Source organism: Prosopis cineraria, unplaced genomic scaffold, assembly GCF_029017545.1.
Source record: "Prosopis cineraria cultivar Desert tree isolate PC_DT_omini unplaced genomic scaffold, ASM2901754v1 PC1, whole genome shotgun sequence".
NCBI classification, from domain to species: domain Eukaryota; kingdom Viridiplantae; phylum Streptophyta; class Magnoliopsida; order Fabales; family Fabaceae; genus Prosopis; species Prosopis cineraria.
This window is the reverse complement of record NW_026555332.1, coordinates 41,133,895-41,153,336: the sequence shown is the minus strand read 5'-3', so window position 1 is coordinate 41,153,336 and position 19,442 is coordinate 41,133,895. Positions and strand designations below refer to the sequence as shown.

The window sequence follows — 19,442 nt, the reverse complement described above, 5'->3', positions numbered from 1 at the left end:
TTTAAAGTCTCAGATGTTATTTTTATTTATGACTTTGCTGTTCTATGTAAATTACTCAAGAATGCGTGTGGATTCACATATATTGCATAGACTACACGTAATCAGTCATCATGACAGTCTCCCTTTGCGGCTGCGCTGTCTTATGCTCTTCTTGTGCACTAGAGTTTGAGAAAGAGTAATCATAAAGGACTGAATTTAGCAGAAGAAATTAGTCTCCCATAATGTAGTGAATCAATCTTTGAAATCTTGCAAACTGGATTAATAGTGAGTAATGTATAAGAGAACACAATGTAACATCAAAATTTAATGTTTATCATGTAATATTATTTGTTATAAATTTTGGGGACATCGATAATAATATACCAAAGGAAGCAATTTATTCCAAGTAAGTCTCGAGATTAAAAAACTCAAGAGATTCCATGGTCTTTCAGTGATCAAAACTCACAAAGCAAAATTAGCGAATTGCCCTTGTAAAAAAAATTATAATCATGCACAGCTATTCTGATGTTCTCTTGAAAACATAGTTTGCCTTTATCCCTTGTCTCCAACGTCTTCTCCTCTATTGTCGCTGTAGGTGGATGTGGCCGCCTGTTCCACCATCTGCTGTACATTACCCGAGGCTGTCAGAGCTTCAATCTTCTAAGTCGATGAAGCGAAGAAGCTCTTTAATGATTTGTTTGTTCTATGAAAGAAATGGCAGCACTTGGCTTGATACCAATGCCCTGACTCAAAGACCAATACCAAAAAAAGAAAAAGCTGCTTGCTTTGGATCTACAACTTGAAGATATGTGCTTTTGAGTTTGTAGTATGCATTGTATATAAAAAAATGGAAATGCTATCTCTGAATTAAAAACAAGAACTTTACGTGCAAACTAAAGAGCTTTTACTTGCAAATCAAGGAGTAACTCTTGTAAATTTTTGGGACTGGCCAAGTCAATTTTCATCTTAAACTTTGATGTTAAAATTTTTATTCTAAATTAAAAATAGGAACTTTACCTTCGAATTAAAGAGCTTTTAGTTGCAAATCAAAAGAATTGACTAACTAATACAATGGACTAAATCATTTTTCATGAATATCTGTTAAATTTTTTATTCCAAATTAAACAAGGGAACACTACTTGCAAATTTAAAAAAAAAAAAGGTTGCAAACTGGGGAGTAGCAGTTGCAAATCCTTGAAATTGACCAAATCATTTATCTTAAACTTCGGTCAAACTATTGATTCCAAATTAGAAATAGCAACGTCAATTGCAAACAAATGAGCAGTTAGCTACAAATCTAAGCGTAGCTGTTGTAATTCATCATGTCATTTCTTATATTAAACTTATGTGTTAAACTTGTAATCCCTGAATTAAAAATAAGAACGCTACTTGCAAATTAAGGAACATCAAGTTGCAAAATTAATCTTCTCTCTCGTAAGAGAAATGATTAAGTTTTGTGTTCTTAAAAAAAGACAGGAAAACCAGTTGAAAATTTGGGATATAGAATTGTAAAATTCTGGAAGAGAACAAATAATGTCTAGCTTCTTTTGAAATCTAGAAATGAGAAAATTAGTTGCAAATTTTTTAATTCAACGTTGTGAATTTAGAATACATAGTTGCAAATCTTTTGATGTGAATAAATAACAACTTGCTTCCTTTAAAGTGTAATAATTAAGCTCTGTGTTCTTAAATAAAAACGGAAAACAAGTTACAAATTTTTTAAGACAATTACAAATTTGAAATATAGAGTTACAAATTTCTAGAAGTGAATAAGTAATGACATGCTTCTTTTAAAGTTTAATGATTAAGCTTAGTGCTCCTAAACAAAAAATAAGAAAACTAGTTGTAAATTCATTAATTCAAAATAGTTACAAAATGCACGTCACAAACAGACCAAATCGATGAGAAAAGTTGCAAATTAAGACACCAGTAGTTGCAAAATAGGGAGGTATACTTGCAAATGACATGATCCAAACTCTCATCTCTATTGATCATATCAGTTCATCAGTACATCAAACATTCGTACAAGGCATCAATCTGATTAATTACAACAAACAAAAAGACCATTAAACTTCATTTGGACTTTTTTCCCGCCCTTTTTTATCAGTCAGCAGCTGCAATAGAAGCAAAAACTTGTTCTCTAACTTCATTTCTCCTATGATTAACCAGCTACAATAGATATTTCTTTGCTCCACAGAGATGCTCATCTGCATAATCTTGGTTCCTTCCAAACAGCAAATTCCCATTATTTGATCTATCAGAGTTTAGACCAGTTCTGCCTCCTATCTTGCTTGCTCTTTTCACTCTAAGCAGCCAATGCAATTCCATCCCCTAGTTCCCTCTCAATGCAGAAAGAGAATCAACACAATTACATCTTTCATGATAATAAAAATTTATAAACAATAAATATCATCAACTATTAAATCGATTGCATTTGTTACAAACTATGTTTTTTATGGGCAAACTTAACCAAGCACCAGATTCTCCTTTAATTGAACATTAAAATTCTCCCTCGAATACAACACCGACCAAGAGAATGCCAAGTATTTTGGCCTGCATATGGACGCATAAATTTAACAGAGAAAAGGGATGCAGGAAAAAGAAAAGAAAAGAAAAGAAAAATACCCTTTTAGTGGGGTTGTTTCGTTTAAGTTTAGCAAAGAAGTTTGCTCCACTATTTTTTATCCAAAACCCACTTGTCCAGATAACAAACTGAATATACCAACAAAATTCCTTTTCTACAAATTAACATTTATAACCTTCTATGGTCAATACATACTCTCCTCTGAATAACAATGATAAGCAAATGTAGATTGGACAATGAAACAATGCCATCAAATAAATTACCTGAAAGAACCCATTTCCTATAAACATGGACATCTGTCATTTGAATGCTTAGGAATTTGAAGTCAGATAATTATATTGCTTCAGTGGTATTGTCACTATCTAGCTGTATTAGCTTGATATATAGGCAGCTATCTAAGTAGATATTTTGCTACTTCATAAATCAAGTCATTGGCATATGTAGACAATTAATGGAACTTTTCGTAAGGTATAGTTTTCAGAAACTATATGTATTGACATGTTAGTGGAGCACTCTTATAAATCATGATCTGATCCACTAATAAGCAATGCTCAAAACACAAATATTATACTTAAAATATCAAACCCTACTGAAATGTCAATAGAAGACAACAAAGACACCATATCTAAAATTTATCAGAACATCAATGTCTACAAAAACGGTCAGTATTACCAGTACCTAGATCCCTTGCATTTTTAAGTAACGATAGCCACAGGAAAACTAGCCAATTCATTACTGCAACTTTAACTCTCAAACTAGGAATTGGTTTATTAAAACAAAGGTTTTCATAGGATAATAATCTGATCATCAAGTTCAGAACAACTATATCATATTATTATGCTAGGTTGAAAATCACATGCAGCCAGTTTTAAATGAATTATTTAAATTTTAACTTGCCGTCACTCCAAGGAACCCACAAGTTATTTGTTTGACTTAAATTGGACAAACTAAATACAAAGAACAAAACGAATAGATGGATACTAACTTCAGCAATTTTCATCCATTCATCGCAGATTGGATCTAAATGTAAACATTTTCCACAAACAAGACACTATAGCAAATGAACTAGACAAACCATCATCTAAAAAATCAGAAGTCGCAGAGGAAGGTAAAATAGATGAATGCGATGATGGTGGGTATCTAGAACTTCAAGAGCGAGAGAAGCAAGGCACATAAATAAATTTTCAAGAATCAAATTAAAATAACATCCCCTTTCATCTTTTGGTCCCACGGTTGAGGTTCCTAATCCAAACTCTCCACAACTCTCAACATTCTCCGATGCGTGACGACGAAGTTGCTAGAGTTCTCTATCATTGTTGTTCTCTCTGCTAGGGCACAACCACATGCATGGAATTTGGAGAGGTGAGTTTACCCGGCTTGATCTTTAGATTTTGTATAGGGTATTTAAGTCATTTCCTTTATTAGTAGATCATAACCTAAGGACCTTTGGGACATCATTGGCATTTGAAATGTCTTGGTATTTAGGGAAAATGATAATTAAAAATTTTCTAAAGATATTAATTTCAGGTGGAGATTATAAAATATAAAATTCTCGATTAAGGATCACGGAATAAAAAAATAGTATAAATTGTCAAAAATGTCCCGAGAGGAAAAACAAATATACCCCCGCACAAGAGCCCTATTTGTCTTTTGTTTCAACGTCTCCCTTAGTTGCAACTTCTCGTCGTGTTCTTCAGTCTTGTTTTTCATTTATTGGGTTCTCCATATTAGCTCCAGGGCTGTACAATAGCCAATGAGACGTCCTCCAGTGTTGGTCCTATTTCTGACTCGTGAGTTCGATGTGTGTCCTCTGTTGGTTGCCCATCTCTTTTGTGCTTCCTTAGTTGGTGCCTATGTCTCTTCCTCCCTCCCTTTGTTCTTTTGCTGGCCAAGCTATGATAATGGCAATTTAGAACATTGCTTGGCGAAAGATATGCATACTTTGTTTTTACAGTCATTCTTCATTTTTTCTTCTACTGTTGCTATTTATTTCTTTATTTTTATTTTTATGTTAAGGAAAATTTATTTAAGAAGAACAAGCAAAATAGATAGTTCTTCATGTGAAATGATCCCCTTACATATGCTGAATAAATAGTGGAAATAGAAGTTAGTACATTAAGTCTAGAAATATGAATTTTTCCTTCTGACTGCTTGATAAATCGTAATGGCATACTCAATAAAACAATTCTACTTGAATGACCTGAATTTTGACCTATATTTTCGAGTTTAAAGGATGTTGTATTTTCATAGTTTACTTTTGATAATGATCCATTCTAAAGGGTAAAGTGGAAGAAGTGTAATGGCGAGTTGTGTTGGTCAGTTCAAGTGCTTTTTATCAAGAAAATTCTTGAGGTGCTGGATGAGAAAGATGTATCGAAGGATAATCTTTCAAGATTTGAAAAAAAATTGATCTTATTTACAACTTCAAATTTGTAAAAAAATGCTTCATGAAACAAAATAGATAGTTGTATTAAGTGTGATAAGAAGTTGAGAACCCACTACATATGCTTTAAAAAGTGTCATAGGCATAACCTATGTTTGCATGGGATTGCATTTAGATCTTCAGGGATTTAAGCATTTTCATTGTTGATATAGTTGAATAGATTATCTGTGGAGAGAAGAACGTAAGCATTATCTGACCTCATGATGGAATCTCATTACTTGTTATAATTTTAGGTGTTCTTCCACTTATTTTTTGTAACTTGAAGAATAGGTATACAAAAACAAGCACAAACTTTTGACCTTGCAATGCAACACTGTTATTGATAATAATAAAAGGGAAAACACACAACTTAAGTGCATTCTGATTAATTCAATGAAAATACATTCTACTAGTTTAATGTCAAACTATAGGGTCTTGTCACTAGCATTTTTCATTAACAAGATTCTACTACTATAACTATAGTTAAGTTGCTCGTGAATTTGCTCTTTGACATGTCTTGTGAGCTTTACAGGACAATAGCTCAAAGAAAAGGAAATTCTTTGTTTTAAATACATTTAATAGTAGTTCATTTTTTTACTCTAATTCTTTGTGTGTAGGACAATGACTAAAACAAAAGGAAATTTTTTAAGGTAAAAAAGTTGTTTTGGCTTAAACAAGTTTAAAGAGGCATATCGTGGTAGATATACAACCCAACGAAATGATCTGAAAAAACTCAACGCAGAAGCAATTGCAACATAAAAAAAGTTGTCATTAAAAGAACAAGATCACTATAAGCGTCTAGTTAAGGAGGAAAATGCTAGTGTAAAAGCTTACGAGGTAGGCTATTTTTGACCTCAAGCATGAAAAATGTGATGAATTCAAGTAATGGTGCTGACTTGTTTTTCTTGGATAGATTCCATTTGAGACAAGGTGTTCTTTAATAAAGATGGAGGAAGTTTTGATTATATCAAAAAGTGAAAATCCTTAAGGGATAGGGTTAATAGAATGAGTTTTGGTAAGCTTTTAAATATTATTGTCACAAGATGCCTAGAGATTTATGTGATGAAGTGATGAAGGCATTTGATCCTCCTACATCATCCTTTTTCATTTGAGGTCAAAGGAAAGTCATCAATGGCAAAAGAGTTCAAGCCTTACTTGGCTTGCCTAATAATGGAGAGATGATTGATATGAATGAGAATAAGAATAAGTTAAAGTCCTTAAACAAGGACTTTAAAAGAGTATCCTATAATGTAATAAAGGACAGGATACTCTCAGGGAAAGAAAATGATAGATTTGAGTTTCTCTTCATTCTCTATTGTTTAGAAAATTTTCTTTGTTCAAGTTTGAGTTCCAAGATAAGTGATAAACTATTGAAAGTCATGTTCGGATTAAACTTGAGAACTATATATTATGATTGATCATCCTTTATACTATCTGAGCTTGGAAAGGAGGTAGTCAAATATAAAGCATGGGAAAAGAAGGATGGGCACCGAAAAATTGTTAGAGGATGCTTATTTCTTCTTGCAGTATGTGGATGAATTAAGATATAATTTGTTATAAGTTAATTATTTTGAACAAAATTCTGTGGGTTATATGACATAAATGTAAATATGCAGATTTTCTACTTTCAAATGTTTCCATTGGAGCCAATTGAGGTGCCATAGTAAGAAGATGCTTTGAAATATTAGACAGAGGAGAGAGTGACAGTACGAGTTCAACTTGAGAAGGTAAGTGATCATGGCATTTTATATCACGTCTCTCGAGGACATGACAACTTCTTAGTAGAGCTTTTAGAAATGAATTCATTTTATGATTTGGTAAGGGCAAAATGATGGTTGTTAATTAGTAAGGTTATGTTTTATGTAATTTTAAACATATGATATTTTATATGGTGCAGGACATAAAAGAGGTATACAGAGATGTTGTGAACTTTACACATAAAATTACACAAAGACTCCTCAAGCTTTAAGGTAAAAGAAGAGGAAAGGAAGTTGTTCAAAACCACGATGGTAAAGAGGAAGAGGAGGAAGAGTTGGGACATGAAGACAAAGAAGAGGAAGAAGAATGATAGGAGATGAAAAGGTAGACGAAGGGGGATCCAAGGAAGAAGAAGAGGAAGGACAAGTAGAAGGAGATGAAAAGGAAGACAAAAGGGGATTCGGGGAAGATGAAAAGGAAGGAGAGGAAGGACAAGCAGAAGGAGATGAAAATGAAGAGGAAGGGGGATCTGAAGAAGATGAAAAGAAAGAAGAGGAAGGATAAGTAGAAAGTAATGAAAATGAAGAGGAAGGAGAATGTGCACAAGAAGAAGAAGCGGAAAAGCAAATTAGAAAACAAGATTTTAAGGGTGAAATGACATTAAGAAGGTCACAATGACAAATAGTCAACACTATTCATTCACCCTTTTTGGATGATAGTGGGAAGGCAAAAAGAAGATGTGAAGAAAGAGGTTAATATACAGAGAAAGAAGTTTACCAATACTGCATAAAGTCTATTCCACCAAATGAAGGACATGAGTATGATATTCAACCTTACTACTTGATATGTTCATAATTGATTAGTTAATATAATTTTATTTTTTCTAACAGAAAAATTGTAGAGATTGAGAAATATTATCTGACAAGATATGAATGCAAGTGTCTAGGTTCTAAACAATAGATCGATAGTTTGGTGAGAAGGTGTGCCAATTAAAATAGATCAAGTTATAGTAAAAATTTTAATGTAACTTCTATTTTTTATGCAGGTCGTTACATTAATTGGAAGAGTTTTGGTCAATGAGCAAAAGGAAAAGGATCAAGTTGTGCGGCGACACATTTTTGATCCAAATTTTATGGTTTGTCTTACAGTTTAGTTCCTTTATTTTATTAAATGCTTACAAGTTATAAGTATTAAATTTTTCATTTCAAGGAATCATAATTCACTAATAAAAAAGATGGGACTTAGATAGCCATTTGAAATACTTTATGCCAACTAACATTAGGTATAACATAAGAGATTGCGATTTTATTTTTTCCCTATAATGTTTGCTTTGCACTGATTTTGCTATGTTGTGGAGCCAAAAACAGCCACAATATATGTGCTGGACTTGATACTATTATCTAATAAAGGATCAAAGAAGAAAAAAAGAATATAAAGAAAGCGAAGAAAGCTCTATTATCAAAAGAGAAGAAAAAAATGGCATACTTCATGGTAAGCCTTTTCCCATAAAATATCATGTAAAAATTTTTTGATGAAAGCTTCTCATTCACTTTGTTATTATTCTCAAAAAAATAGGTTTGTAAAAATATTAATGAAACTAAAACCTGAACTTGTTAATAAAAATTATGACCTAAAATTGAAAGTGGTGCTTATAAAACAGCAACCGATAATGTGAGTAAAATATATGAAATTGTGTATATGTAATTATGCGTATATTTCCCAACTAAGTGCTAACAGATTTTATATTTTTTGTAGATCTGATTGTGAAATGTATGTCATCTTTGTTTTCAGACAGTGGAATAATACTTCACAAGAGGAATGAGGCAGCTTTACTATACTTTTATTAACAATGGTAGGAACAAATGTTAAAGTTAAGATATAATTTTTATTGTGATAATTTAGTGTCTTGGTAGTTGACTTTATCTGATTGTGTAGGAACAATTGAGTGAAATGAGGAGTGAGGTATCATATTGGTTGGTGACTCATCCACACAATAGAGTGGGCTCTTAGGTCATGACGTTCATTTCGAATGCTGGGCATGCAGGATCCAAAAGATTGAAATCATAGTGTAGACAATTGTGATATGTAAATTATATTTCTATGTAATTTATGTAATTAAGTATTTTCCTATGGCTTCATATATATAACACAGCAATTAATTCAAAAAAATTTTGGCTACATGTACAAGAAATTTGACAAATTATTCTTGATTTTTATTAACTCAACTTTCAAAACTGATGTTTGGTGCTTATCCTTGCATAATAAATTCTCAAGTCATGTTAGGCGCCTTTAAAATTGATGTTAGGCTTTGTCCCAAGTTAGGTTAGGACATTTTCAAGTGAGTTTGTTGAAACCCAACTTGTGCCACGTGAATTTTCATCAAAGAATACATTCCCAAGTGACAATAAGAACTTTCACAACATATATTAGTTACTTTCCCAAATTATATTACAGAAATCCTAAGTGAGGTTACTGGGCACAACTTGTGCCAAATGACTTATCCTTACATAAGAATTCTCAAGTCCCATTATGCGCTTTCAAAATCAACATTTGGCTTTTTCACAAGTTAGGTTACAGAAATTCCAAGTGAGTTTACTAGAACTGAATTTGTGCCACTTGAGTTTTGGTCAAAGAATACATTCTCAAGTCATGTTAGGAACTTTCACAACACACGTTACTTACTTTCCCAACTTATGTTATAGAAATCTCAAGTGAGGTTGATGGAACACAACTTGTGCCAAGTGACTTATCCTTACATAAGAATTTTCAAGTCACATTAGGTGATTTCAAAATCAACGTTCAACTTTTTTACAAGTTCGGTTACAAAAATCCCAAGCGAGTTTGCTGGAACCAAACTTGTGCTACTTGAGTGTTTGTCAAAGAATACATTCCCAAGTCACGTTAGGAACTTTCACAACACATCCCAAGTAACTGGAACCCAAGTTGTAGCAAAACTTATCTTTACATAATGAATTTTCAAGTCATGTTAGACTCTTTCAAAACCTACATTCAACTTTTTCTCAAGTTACGTTAGGACATTCTTAAGTGAGTTTACTGAAACCGAACTTGTGGCAAGACTTATCCTTATATAATAAATTCCTAAGTCATTTTAGGCACGTTTACAACATACGTTAGTTACTTTTTTAAGGTATGTTAGGGAATTTTCAAGTCAGGTTGTTGGAACCTAATTTGTGACAAGACTTACCCTTAACCAAAGATTTCCCAAGTGATGTTAGGAACTTTCACATTATACGTTAGCTATTATTCCAACTCAGGTTAGGGAATTCACGGTAAGGTTGTTGGATCCCAATTTTTAACAAGTATCTTTTGATAAACAATGATATCTAAGTGGGGTTATTCATTTCACAACATATGGTAGGAATTTTTTATAGTTCAAATGTGAAATTCTCAATTAACGTTATTGGATACCATTATCTGACATGTCTCTTAGTAGTAACATTAGCAATATCCCTATACTACGTTGGTGAATTCAGCAGTCTTATGTCATGACAATATTTATACTTGCATATATTTAAACCAATGTTTTTAGAATTGGACTGGACATTGAACCGAAAAAGTCAGCGGTTCACGGTTCATATGGTTCAGCCAGTTGAACCATTATGACGTAATAATTAAATTAAAAAAATTATATATGTATATAATAATTTAAATATAAGAAATACATATGAAATTGCTACTTAACTTAAAAAAATTAAATATTTTAAGTTTATCATGACTTAACAAGCCACATGATACAATATAATATCAAATGATTAAAAAAATTAGTCATTTTTTAAAAAAATTGATAAAAAATAAAAAAAGTTTTTTTTGAATAGTCCAGTTTTTAAAAATCGGATCCGGTTCCTAGCTTGATTCAGGTTCCCGGTCCGACCGTCAGTTTAAAATGGCTCAATCCAACTCAACTCTTAAAACGGGTTTTTTCTATGAACCAAACTGATCGACAGTCTAATTGGTCTGACCATCCGATCCGATTTTCAAAATAGTGATTTAAACCTAAAATATGCATCAGCATTATATTACACTGATTTTAATACATGTACACCATATTTGCATCCCTTTTTACATAAACATATCCCATCTACCTAAATAGCACCTATGTAGTCTGCTTACTAAAAAACAACATAGACTGTAATCCTATTTACATAACTTGTCACCTCTACAAGTATAGAAAATATGAGATGGGTGTCTATACAAAAGGTCATTCAACAATAAAATGCATAAAATAAATAAAAACCATATGCATTTCAATTTCAAACTAATTAATATGCATATGATTTTTATTTATTTTGTGCATTTTATTATTGAATGACTTTTTGTATAGACACCCATCTTATATTTTTTGTACATATGGTTTTCACCCTTTTCAATCCCTACATTGGATTGGAATTCCTACACCTATTTTTAAAATGTCTAGCTTGATTATATCTTGAGCAATGATGTACTTTTTTGTTCTGAAACCGTGACTTTCTTTGCTTGGTAAGTGATTGTCTTGGGGGACATGCAATCAGTAGTGATTGCAAAAAGATATTGTTTTCATAATCTTCATAATGTAGCTCAGTCAACTGAGGCATGTCAATGATTCCATCAAAATCATTGTGGAGCTGTAGATTTTTCTTATGCACTGATAGTGTAGCATTCTTCAACATATGAATACACATTACCGTGAACTAATTTTATTACTGCACATACATGTGCACAAGGAATTTCTATCATCTGTCATTCTTAACAAGAGTATTCTCATAATATTAGATTCACTCTTAAGTCATTATTTCCTACTTTCACTAGTATCATATTTACACTATAATGTTCAGCCACCACAATTTCAGCTCTCAATACATTCTCCCTCAACTTGCTTTAACAGGAGGTCCAACTTCGTTTGACCAATTCACTATTTCTATCTTGTTATTGTATAGCTTCCTCGGTAATTTTGCCTGATGTTCATTTATCAATGCACATATATGATATTTTCTCTCTTTCGCTAGCTAAGCATTGAAAGATTTAGCATGATTTATTGTTATATTATCTCACCTTTTGTATGAAAATCTTGCTAAGACCCAACAATCTATATCCACATTTGTTTCTAACTATCTTGCCAACTATGAAGAGAAAACTATCAAATGACTTATAGCAATATCAAATTATATTTCCAACCTTACATATGCAATATTATCCAACAACTTAAGTGCATCTTCCTTGGTTATCTCATTAATCCTTCACATGCCTCTATTAATTTTTGTAAATTTATAACTGTAATTTTCTTTGACATGATGATAACAAAAAGCATGTCGATTGCCATCAAATATTACACGCACTACACTAATAATAGCATTATGCCTATCTGACACTATGGTCAAGTGAATTTGTTGTGTGATCTCTCTCACATTTTTAAGAAACCAAGCCCAATTATCATATATTTCTTCACCTACTATTGCATAAGTCAAAGGGAATAAGTCATAATTTGAATCAATTGCAAAAGCTATTAGCAAAGTCCCCTTATCTGGACCACTTAAATGACTTCTATCAATAAACAAAATTAGAAGAGCACCATGGAGAAACCCTTTAATTCAGCATCCATATGCAATAAAAAGTTTATTAAATTTGTAATTTGTCGATGCAACTCACTTTGCAATTGTGCTTAGGTTCGTCTCCTTCAATTTCTCACAAAGTCATGGGATCAACATGTATGATTGTTGTAGAAGCTCATGTATTTCCTCTAATGCTCTATCTTTTCCCCTCAAAACTTGCCAATATGTGAGGTTTAACCCATACTCTTTAAAGAAGTCTTTTCTAATTTGAAGTTTTCTCTACATTCCCCTTCACAGCATCAATGATGATTGATGATGTCAATTTTGAGCTAGCCTTTTGCTTTAATAGGAGGTTGTCTTGAGTAGAATGCATGTATTCGTTGTGAAGTTTTTTCACACACAATATAGAGATTGTTTTCCCAAGAGCATAAGCTGATATCTTCCACTTACAACTATCAATATTGCATTTGACAATCATCTTCTTAGGGTTGTTTCTCATAAATATGTAACCAAACCTATGAGTAAGGTTGTATTTATATAGTGCTTTTCTGAATATAATTGTATCATTAAATATCTGACCAACACTCATAAATAAATCCTTCCATTTTACTAAATTAACCTTATGCAGTGGCATAAGAGTATTTTGTCTTGAACATAGCAAAAAGGGTGATATATTTTTAAGCTCTTGCCTCCAGGGAGATCCTGGCAGTGCCCATGGTAACAAATCCTCCATCCTACATTCACAATTACTCACAAGTCAATATAAATGGTGATTAAACTAATTAAAAATACAAATAACTAAGAACAACAATTTACTCTATCGAATAATCCATTGCTCCATGTATTTTATTATAATTTGTCTCAACATACACATGTGCTGACTTATCATTATACTTTATCAAATGTTGTACTCTCTCATCATCTAACAAGTCTATGTATGTGTTTTCACTAAACTTCACTATAAATTTCAAGTCAGCTGCACCACTTTCAACTCTTGTCAATGATGACATCATCCTCAACGACTCTTCATGATTTATGTCTTCTCTAATCAATTTAGAAATTAATCTCCCACCTTTATAGGTCATCTTTCCTTGTGAATCTTTTACAAAATGTCTATCAACATGAAAATAACAAATTACCTCTTTTGCTGAAATACTTGCCATATGAGAAATAAACCTAGAACAACTAGAAGCAACATATAAATTTATTACTTCACAACTATTCATTCTATAAGCCTAACCATGACTACAGAAATTCAGCATCCACGTTATATTTTTCAACATTCATTCACTTTTCATCATAGATCAAAAAAATTCAGCATCCATGTTATATCTTTCTTATTTTTCACTCCTCAACTTTTTCAATCGTGTCGTTCTCAGAAATCATTTATTGTGTATGTTTATATATATAGTTTATTAATCATTAAAAAGATTACTTTTTTCTCTAGGTATAAAAGAAAAAGAAATGGCGCAAGACATCATTTACAAAGATTAAAAATTCTATGTGCGTGCATGACAGAGGATGTGTGTAAAAGAAGAAAACAGAGCAATGGAAGAAGAAGATGTAGATTTCTCTTACATGCATGAAAGAGGACAAAATGTAAAAGAAGCAATACATATAATTACCTATTAAAAGAAAAGAGAAGACAATGACTTAAATGATTATGCACTCCACTAATTTTTTTCTAACATTTTCAGCGGAGCAAAGAGCAAATTTGATCAGAATTTTTCTCGTCCAAAAACAAGAAGACAGAGCACACAAGATGAGCTTCTTTCCGTTTCCTTTCAGTGTTTAGTGAGGGGACAATTTTGTAAAGTCAGTTTCTTTTTTTATCCATAGTCTTTAATTAAGATTTCTATATTTTAGAGTTCTTAATTGAGATTAATGTTCTTTAGAGAGTCCTTAATTGTCATTTTCCCTCGTATTTATCTAAAATTAAATTGGTCTTTTGACACCTATATATCATTCTCCTAAATTTTGTTTCTTGATAATTGATTTTTATTTTTAAATTTTTCATGGGGGATTGAGCTACGCATTCCATAACCATACTGGTTTCCGCAGCACATAACAAAATAAATAAACATGATGTGTGATAAATGCAATACTAATACCCTTCAACATGTAATATGACGCGTTGGCCTTTAAAAAAAAAAAAAACGATAGTAAAGCCAGCCACAATTGATGTGTGATAAATGCAATACTAATACCCTTCAACATGTAATATGACGCGTTGGCCTTTCAAAAAAAAAAAAAAAACCTGTAATACGACGCAAGTGCTCCTATTTTCAGTGATCTGATCAGTCCCACGGTAATTATCAATTTATCATTGCACATGACTTGATCCAACAAGGGATAAGAAACTCGATTCATGAGACCTACGTAACTTACAGGTGCGAGAATAAAACTCACTATTGGGTACGACACGGGCAAAATCCCGAATGCCACTGCAAAAGCAGGGTCTTCAAATTAAGAAGACACACGTTGGATCTCTTGCATGCCTACCGCAGATTTTGGAAATTCTTTGAATTTATATGTTTATAGATTAAAGTATTATATACTATAGAAGGTTTCAACTCTCCTAGATCCACCACTTCAGCAGCAAAGAAAGAAAAAAAAAAAAGAAAGGATGACATTTAAAAACATGCATGCTTACCAGAAATAACAAAGTCTCATTCCATTTGTAACAATTTGGCAGTGAATTTACGTGCTCTGCTATAGCAGTCATAAGTAGTTTACAAACAAGATACAAAAATTAAATTTTATTTCAACTACTAGGAGTCAAAGACAAAGCAGCGTTGTGTAAACAGCGTACAGGATCTCCACCATCAGTAATGGAGACTGGATTCCATCCAACAAGCCACCAATCAATGCCCTCTTTCAAATCCAATGCGAGTCCTACCAGAACCTCCCTCATGACCGTCTCGCATTGAAGAACCGCCACTTGCTCTCATAGTTCCTCCACTACCAACTTTTTCCATGGCTTTCTTGCCCTTTTTCACTTCCGTCAAGAACTGATCCAAGCCAAATGGATCAGCTTCTTCATTTTCAAATTCAACTGGCCTATCTCTTGGACCTGTCCTTTCAGAAGCACCAGCAAATCCTTTATCAGGTTTAAAGCGATCAGTCTTCATAATCTTCTCCAATTGCTCATCCGCACCTCCATAAGCATCAGAATCCATATCTTTCTTTGGCCTGTACAAGGTTGAGAGTGTCGGCTGAGCAGTAAACAAGCCAGAGTCATAAACATTATACTGATCATCAGTGGCAAACCCAGAAGATATTCCTTTATCCTGGTTGAACAGCCTTTCGTCATACATAACTTCTGTCCCTGGCTTTGTAGAAGCCATGCCAAGAGCGACTTTCTCACTAATATCACGATCCCTATCTCTTGTAATCTTGCTTTTCTTCCCCATTGCTGCATCCTTAGCCTCTAATCTTCTCTCTCTCTCCCTCTCTCTCCGTCGTTCCTCACGAATTTTTTCTCGTTGCAGTCGTTCCTCCCTTTCCTCCCTTGTCTCCTTAGGGTAATTCTTCTCCCTTTCCCGTGAATGCTCATAATCAACTCTCATGTCAGCATCTTCCATGCTGCTCCTTTCAGAAGGAATGGCAACAGCAGCTGGAGGTGCTACACCAGTTCTCTCTGAGCGTGCTTTCTGAGCCAAAGCCCTCAGCTCCTGCTCTTTCCGTTCCTTCTCCTTCAGAAGCATCTCCTTCTGAACCTTAGACCTCATAGCAACTGCTTCTCTAGCCTTCTGCTCTGCAACATACAATGCCTCTGAAAGCTTTGCAAAATTATCATTAATCTGAACATCTTGAAGGCCTCTCCCATCAGCTGCAAGACGCTTATCAAGTGGGATTGTGTAACCTTTAGGATTCTTCCAATTTGACATACAAGGAGGTATCTTCCAATCTTGCTGATCTTTCACAGTAACAGGCCTAGGAGGGGAATGCATCACTGGCACAGGGGGAGAGCCAGAAGCCTTTGGAACTCGCTTATGCTTAAACTTTGGAGGCTCAAGTGGATCCACAGGCATCTCAACCATCCTGATAATCCTCTCTTTTGCCCCGGAATTAAAAGCTCCAGATTGTTGTGAAGGCTTATACTTGATAAACTTTGCATCAGATGACTGTTTAGGCACATTCTTTGGTTGTGCTGCACTCAATCTCACATTAACTATCTTCTCAAGTGCAGCTTTTGTTTCCTGTGTTGTTTCTTCAATCTCTTTTTGCTCCTCCTCATCATCCATACCATCTTCTTCATCATTCTTCAAAAATTTTGGTATCAGATCTTTCTGTTGTGAATATACAATTTTTTTAGCATTTTCATTCTGCTTCACTATTGCATCATATGCTACATTCCCATGGGCATCAACTGTCACAGGAAGAATCTTTGACCCTGGTTTTGACGATTTATCCCTCCCCATGTCAAGGGGGTACTGAGCAATGTGGATCTCAGGAAATGCTCCACCATCCCCAAAATCCTCTACCTTTCTAGGAACAAAACCCGCACGCTTTAAATAAGGAGGGACAGGCTTATGCTGAATCACTGTCGATTTTTCTGCCTCAGATGTGCTGCTGAATCTCTGCTTGAACCACGGATCACTACTGTGGTCATAATATGAGGTTGACGTTGATTTCGCTGGGGGAAGAAGGTCTTTCAAGGCCGCCATTATTTATAAATATTTCCGAAGCCCTAGGAGAAATAAGGACCTAAAATGAACCAAATTACATTATAATGAGTTGCTGTAGACACAAGCATAGGCGGACCTATCTACACTCGGTAATCTTTGAAATATGCATGGTTGATATAATACCCTTTTAATTTTTGTTCCCGATACTTCGACACAACTTGAGCCAAGTCGTTTACAAGATCATACATCAAAAATAGCCTGAGAATTTTCTAAAATTGATAATATTAAAAAATTAATAAACAGAACGCCAATACACAACAAATCCAACCCTGCATAACAAGACAATCAAATCATACAAGTCGCTAGTAATCAAAATGAAGAGGAAAGTATAATAGCCAATTTCACACCATTCAAGCAAGAACTAGTGAAAAAAAATTAAACTCTATGCAAATATTCCCAAATTCAAAAGCGTCAATATTCAGCGATTACACGACCAGATTCAAAACCAGATTGAAATGAAAAATTTAAAACAGAGCAAGGACAGCCAAGCGGGGAACAAATTCAAAACTAGATTCAAACCCAGATTCAACAAATAAATCTCATCGGATTTTGGGAGTAGAAAAAGCCCTAGGGTTCGTGCCTTCTTCACTGCTTGCCCGAGAAAAACCGGGCAGCGCTGACAACGGCGGACAGCGTCCGACGGAGTATGGAGTGCTTGTTCGTCGAGGAAGAGAACTGGATCCGCTACTCACGAGAGGGGGTTTTATAGGAGTTATAATTAATTTTAGAAAGAAGAAAATTAGATTATTGCACGGCAAAAACAAACCGGGTAAGGGCGTAAGGCAACGAAAGCTCTGCTGGAGTCTGGATAAGGTTGCGTTCTGCCCTAGGAATTGAAGTAATGGCAGGATAATTAGAGGCGGCGGCGGAGCTCGATGGAACGCGTTTTCCTTATGCCTGTGGGAAAATTCCTCGCGGGCAGGGGCCGAATCACAAGTATTATTTGTAAATGAAGATTTTACTGTATTATTATTACTAACCGGGATTAATGGTTAAAAATACTGAAATACCCCTTACAAGGATTTAAAAAAAAAAAAATATGTGACTTGAGCACTAAAGTGTGTTTAGTTCGAGATTTTTGGAGAAGAGAGGACGCTAAAAAATTTTGGAGGGGCCTCCTCCCATATTACTCTCCTCTAAATTAAAATTTTTCATAAAGAAGCTAATTTTTTTAACTACTCTTATTCTTTTTAATATTTTAAATATATTCGTAGTTAAAAAAAAACTCACATTCATATCAAATTGTGCTTCACTCCTATACCTTAACTGACCTCATTAGATTTTTTTTTTTAAAAAAGTTACATTTCATTCAATTTTATTATATATTTAGTTATTTATTTTTTATAAAAAAATTGTTATCATTATAATTATTAGTTTAATTTTTTTTCATATATTGACAATATGATATGATGAGAATAAATTTTGAAAAAATCATGCAATTTAAATTCAAGTGTAAAATTATTTTCTACAAGAAAAAATTAAAAAATGTAAACTAATGTTTAAGGGTATAGTAGTAAATTAGTTATTACCTCCCCTCCCCTCCTAAACTAAACAAAGGATCATTAAAAATACATCTCCTTCCCTCCCTTCCAACAAAACCAAACTAGGTGACCTTGATACCCTCCCCTCCCTTTTTGTCCCCTCGAACCAATCACACCCTAATTTATGCTCTCTTAATTTTTTTAATTTTTTTATAATAATTAAATTCTACTCATGGTAAAGTTAGAGAAAATCACAGTGAAGGACCTTGAAATATTTTATTTACAGATAAGGATTAAATGATTTTGAATTCATCTTGTAGAATTAAGGGACTAAAATGTAATTAGATTTTAATGTGAAAAGATAAAAATATCTCTTATTTTTTAAAAAAAATCTCCTCACTATCATTGGACCACCCCACTAGACCAACCATTAAGAGCTCCGACGCCAGTGGTTAGACAGCCTACCGAAACTGCAACACTGATTACTAGACCAATAAGGGAGACAAATTATTATTATTTTCAAGATGACCAAGGGGGGTTTGAACCACATCCCCTTGGGGACCAAAAAAATAGTTAGTCATGAGGCTAACAATTCCCTTTAATTATAAAATACAAATATTTATATATTTTTTAAACTTTGTTTTCACTTTCCATACAAATACTTATTATCAGTTTAATAGTTATTTGTCATTTTATAAATGATTACTTATTAAACTACTAAGATTTGTTAAAAGATTTAATATGCAATAATTTTTATAAATGTTTACTTGTTTTTACTATCAGGAATGACAAGTTCTCATTAATAATTTAACAAATAATCATTTGTGACATGATAAGTCTCATTACTAGTTTTAAAATTTTTTCTTAATAATTTAATAGGAAAATGTTAGTAAAATAACAAGTTCATATAAGCCTTTGATGTAAGTTTTTCTATAATAAAAATAAGAAAACATTTATAAAAATCACTCCATATTAAATTTCTTTAACAAGTTCACATTGTTAATTTAACAAGTAATCATTTGTAAAATGACAAGTTTCGTT

The 19,442-nt window shown here is 33.2% G+C and overlaps 1 protein-coding gene across 3 annotated transcripts; it reads right to left on the bottom strand.

The window, feature by feature from the left end:
• Positions 1 to 14,878: 14,878 nt before the first annotated feature.
• On the bottom strand, positions 14,879 to 17,843 carry LOC129288584 (SNW/SKI-interacting protein A). 3 transcript variants are annotated; one of them, XM_054925233.1, is made up of 2 exons: positions 17,687 to 17,843; positions 14,879 to 16,939 (listed from the first exon to the last, which is right to left on the bottom strand). In XM_054925233.1, exon 2 carries the CDS (start codon positions 16,897 to 16,899, stop codon positions 15,094 to 15,096), a length of 1,806 nt encoding a protein of 601 aa, XP_054781208.1. In that variant the 5' UTR covers positions 16,900 to 16,939; positions 17,687 to 17,843; the 3' UTR covers positions 14,879 to 15,093. The 3 variants fall into 3 exon arrangements, with proteins under 3 accessions (XP_054781208.1, XP_054781216.1, XP_054781223.1); XM_054925241.1 differs by having other exon boundaries at positions 17,501 to 17,839; XM_054925248.1 differs by lacking the exon at positions 17,687 to 17,843 and adding an exon at positions 17,044 to 17,494.
• Positions 17,844 to 19,442: the final 1,599 nt, after the last annotated feature.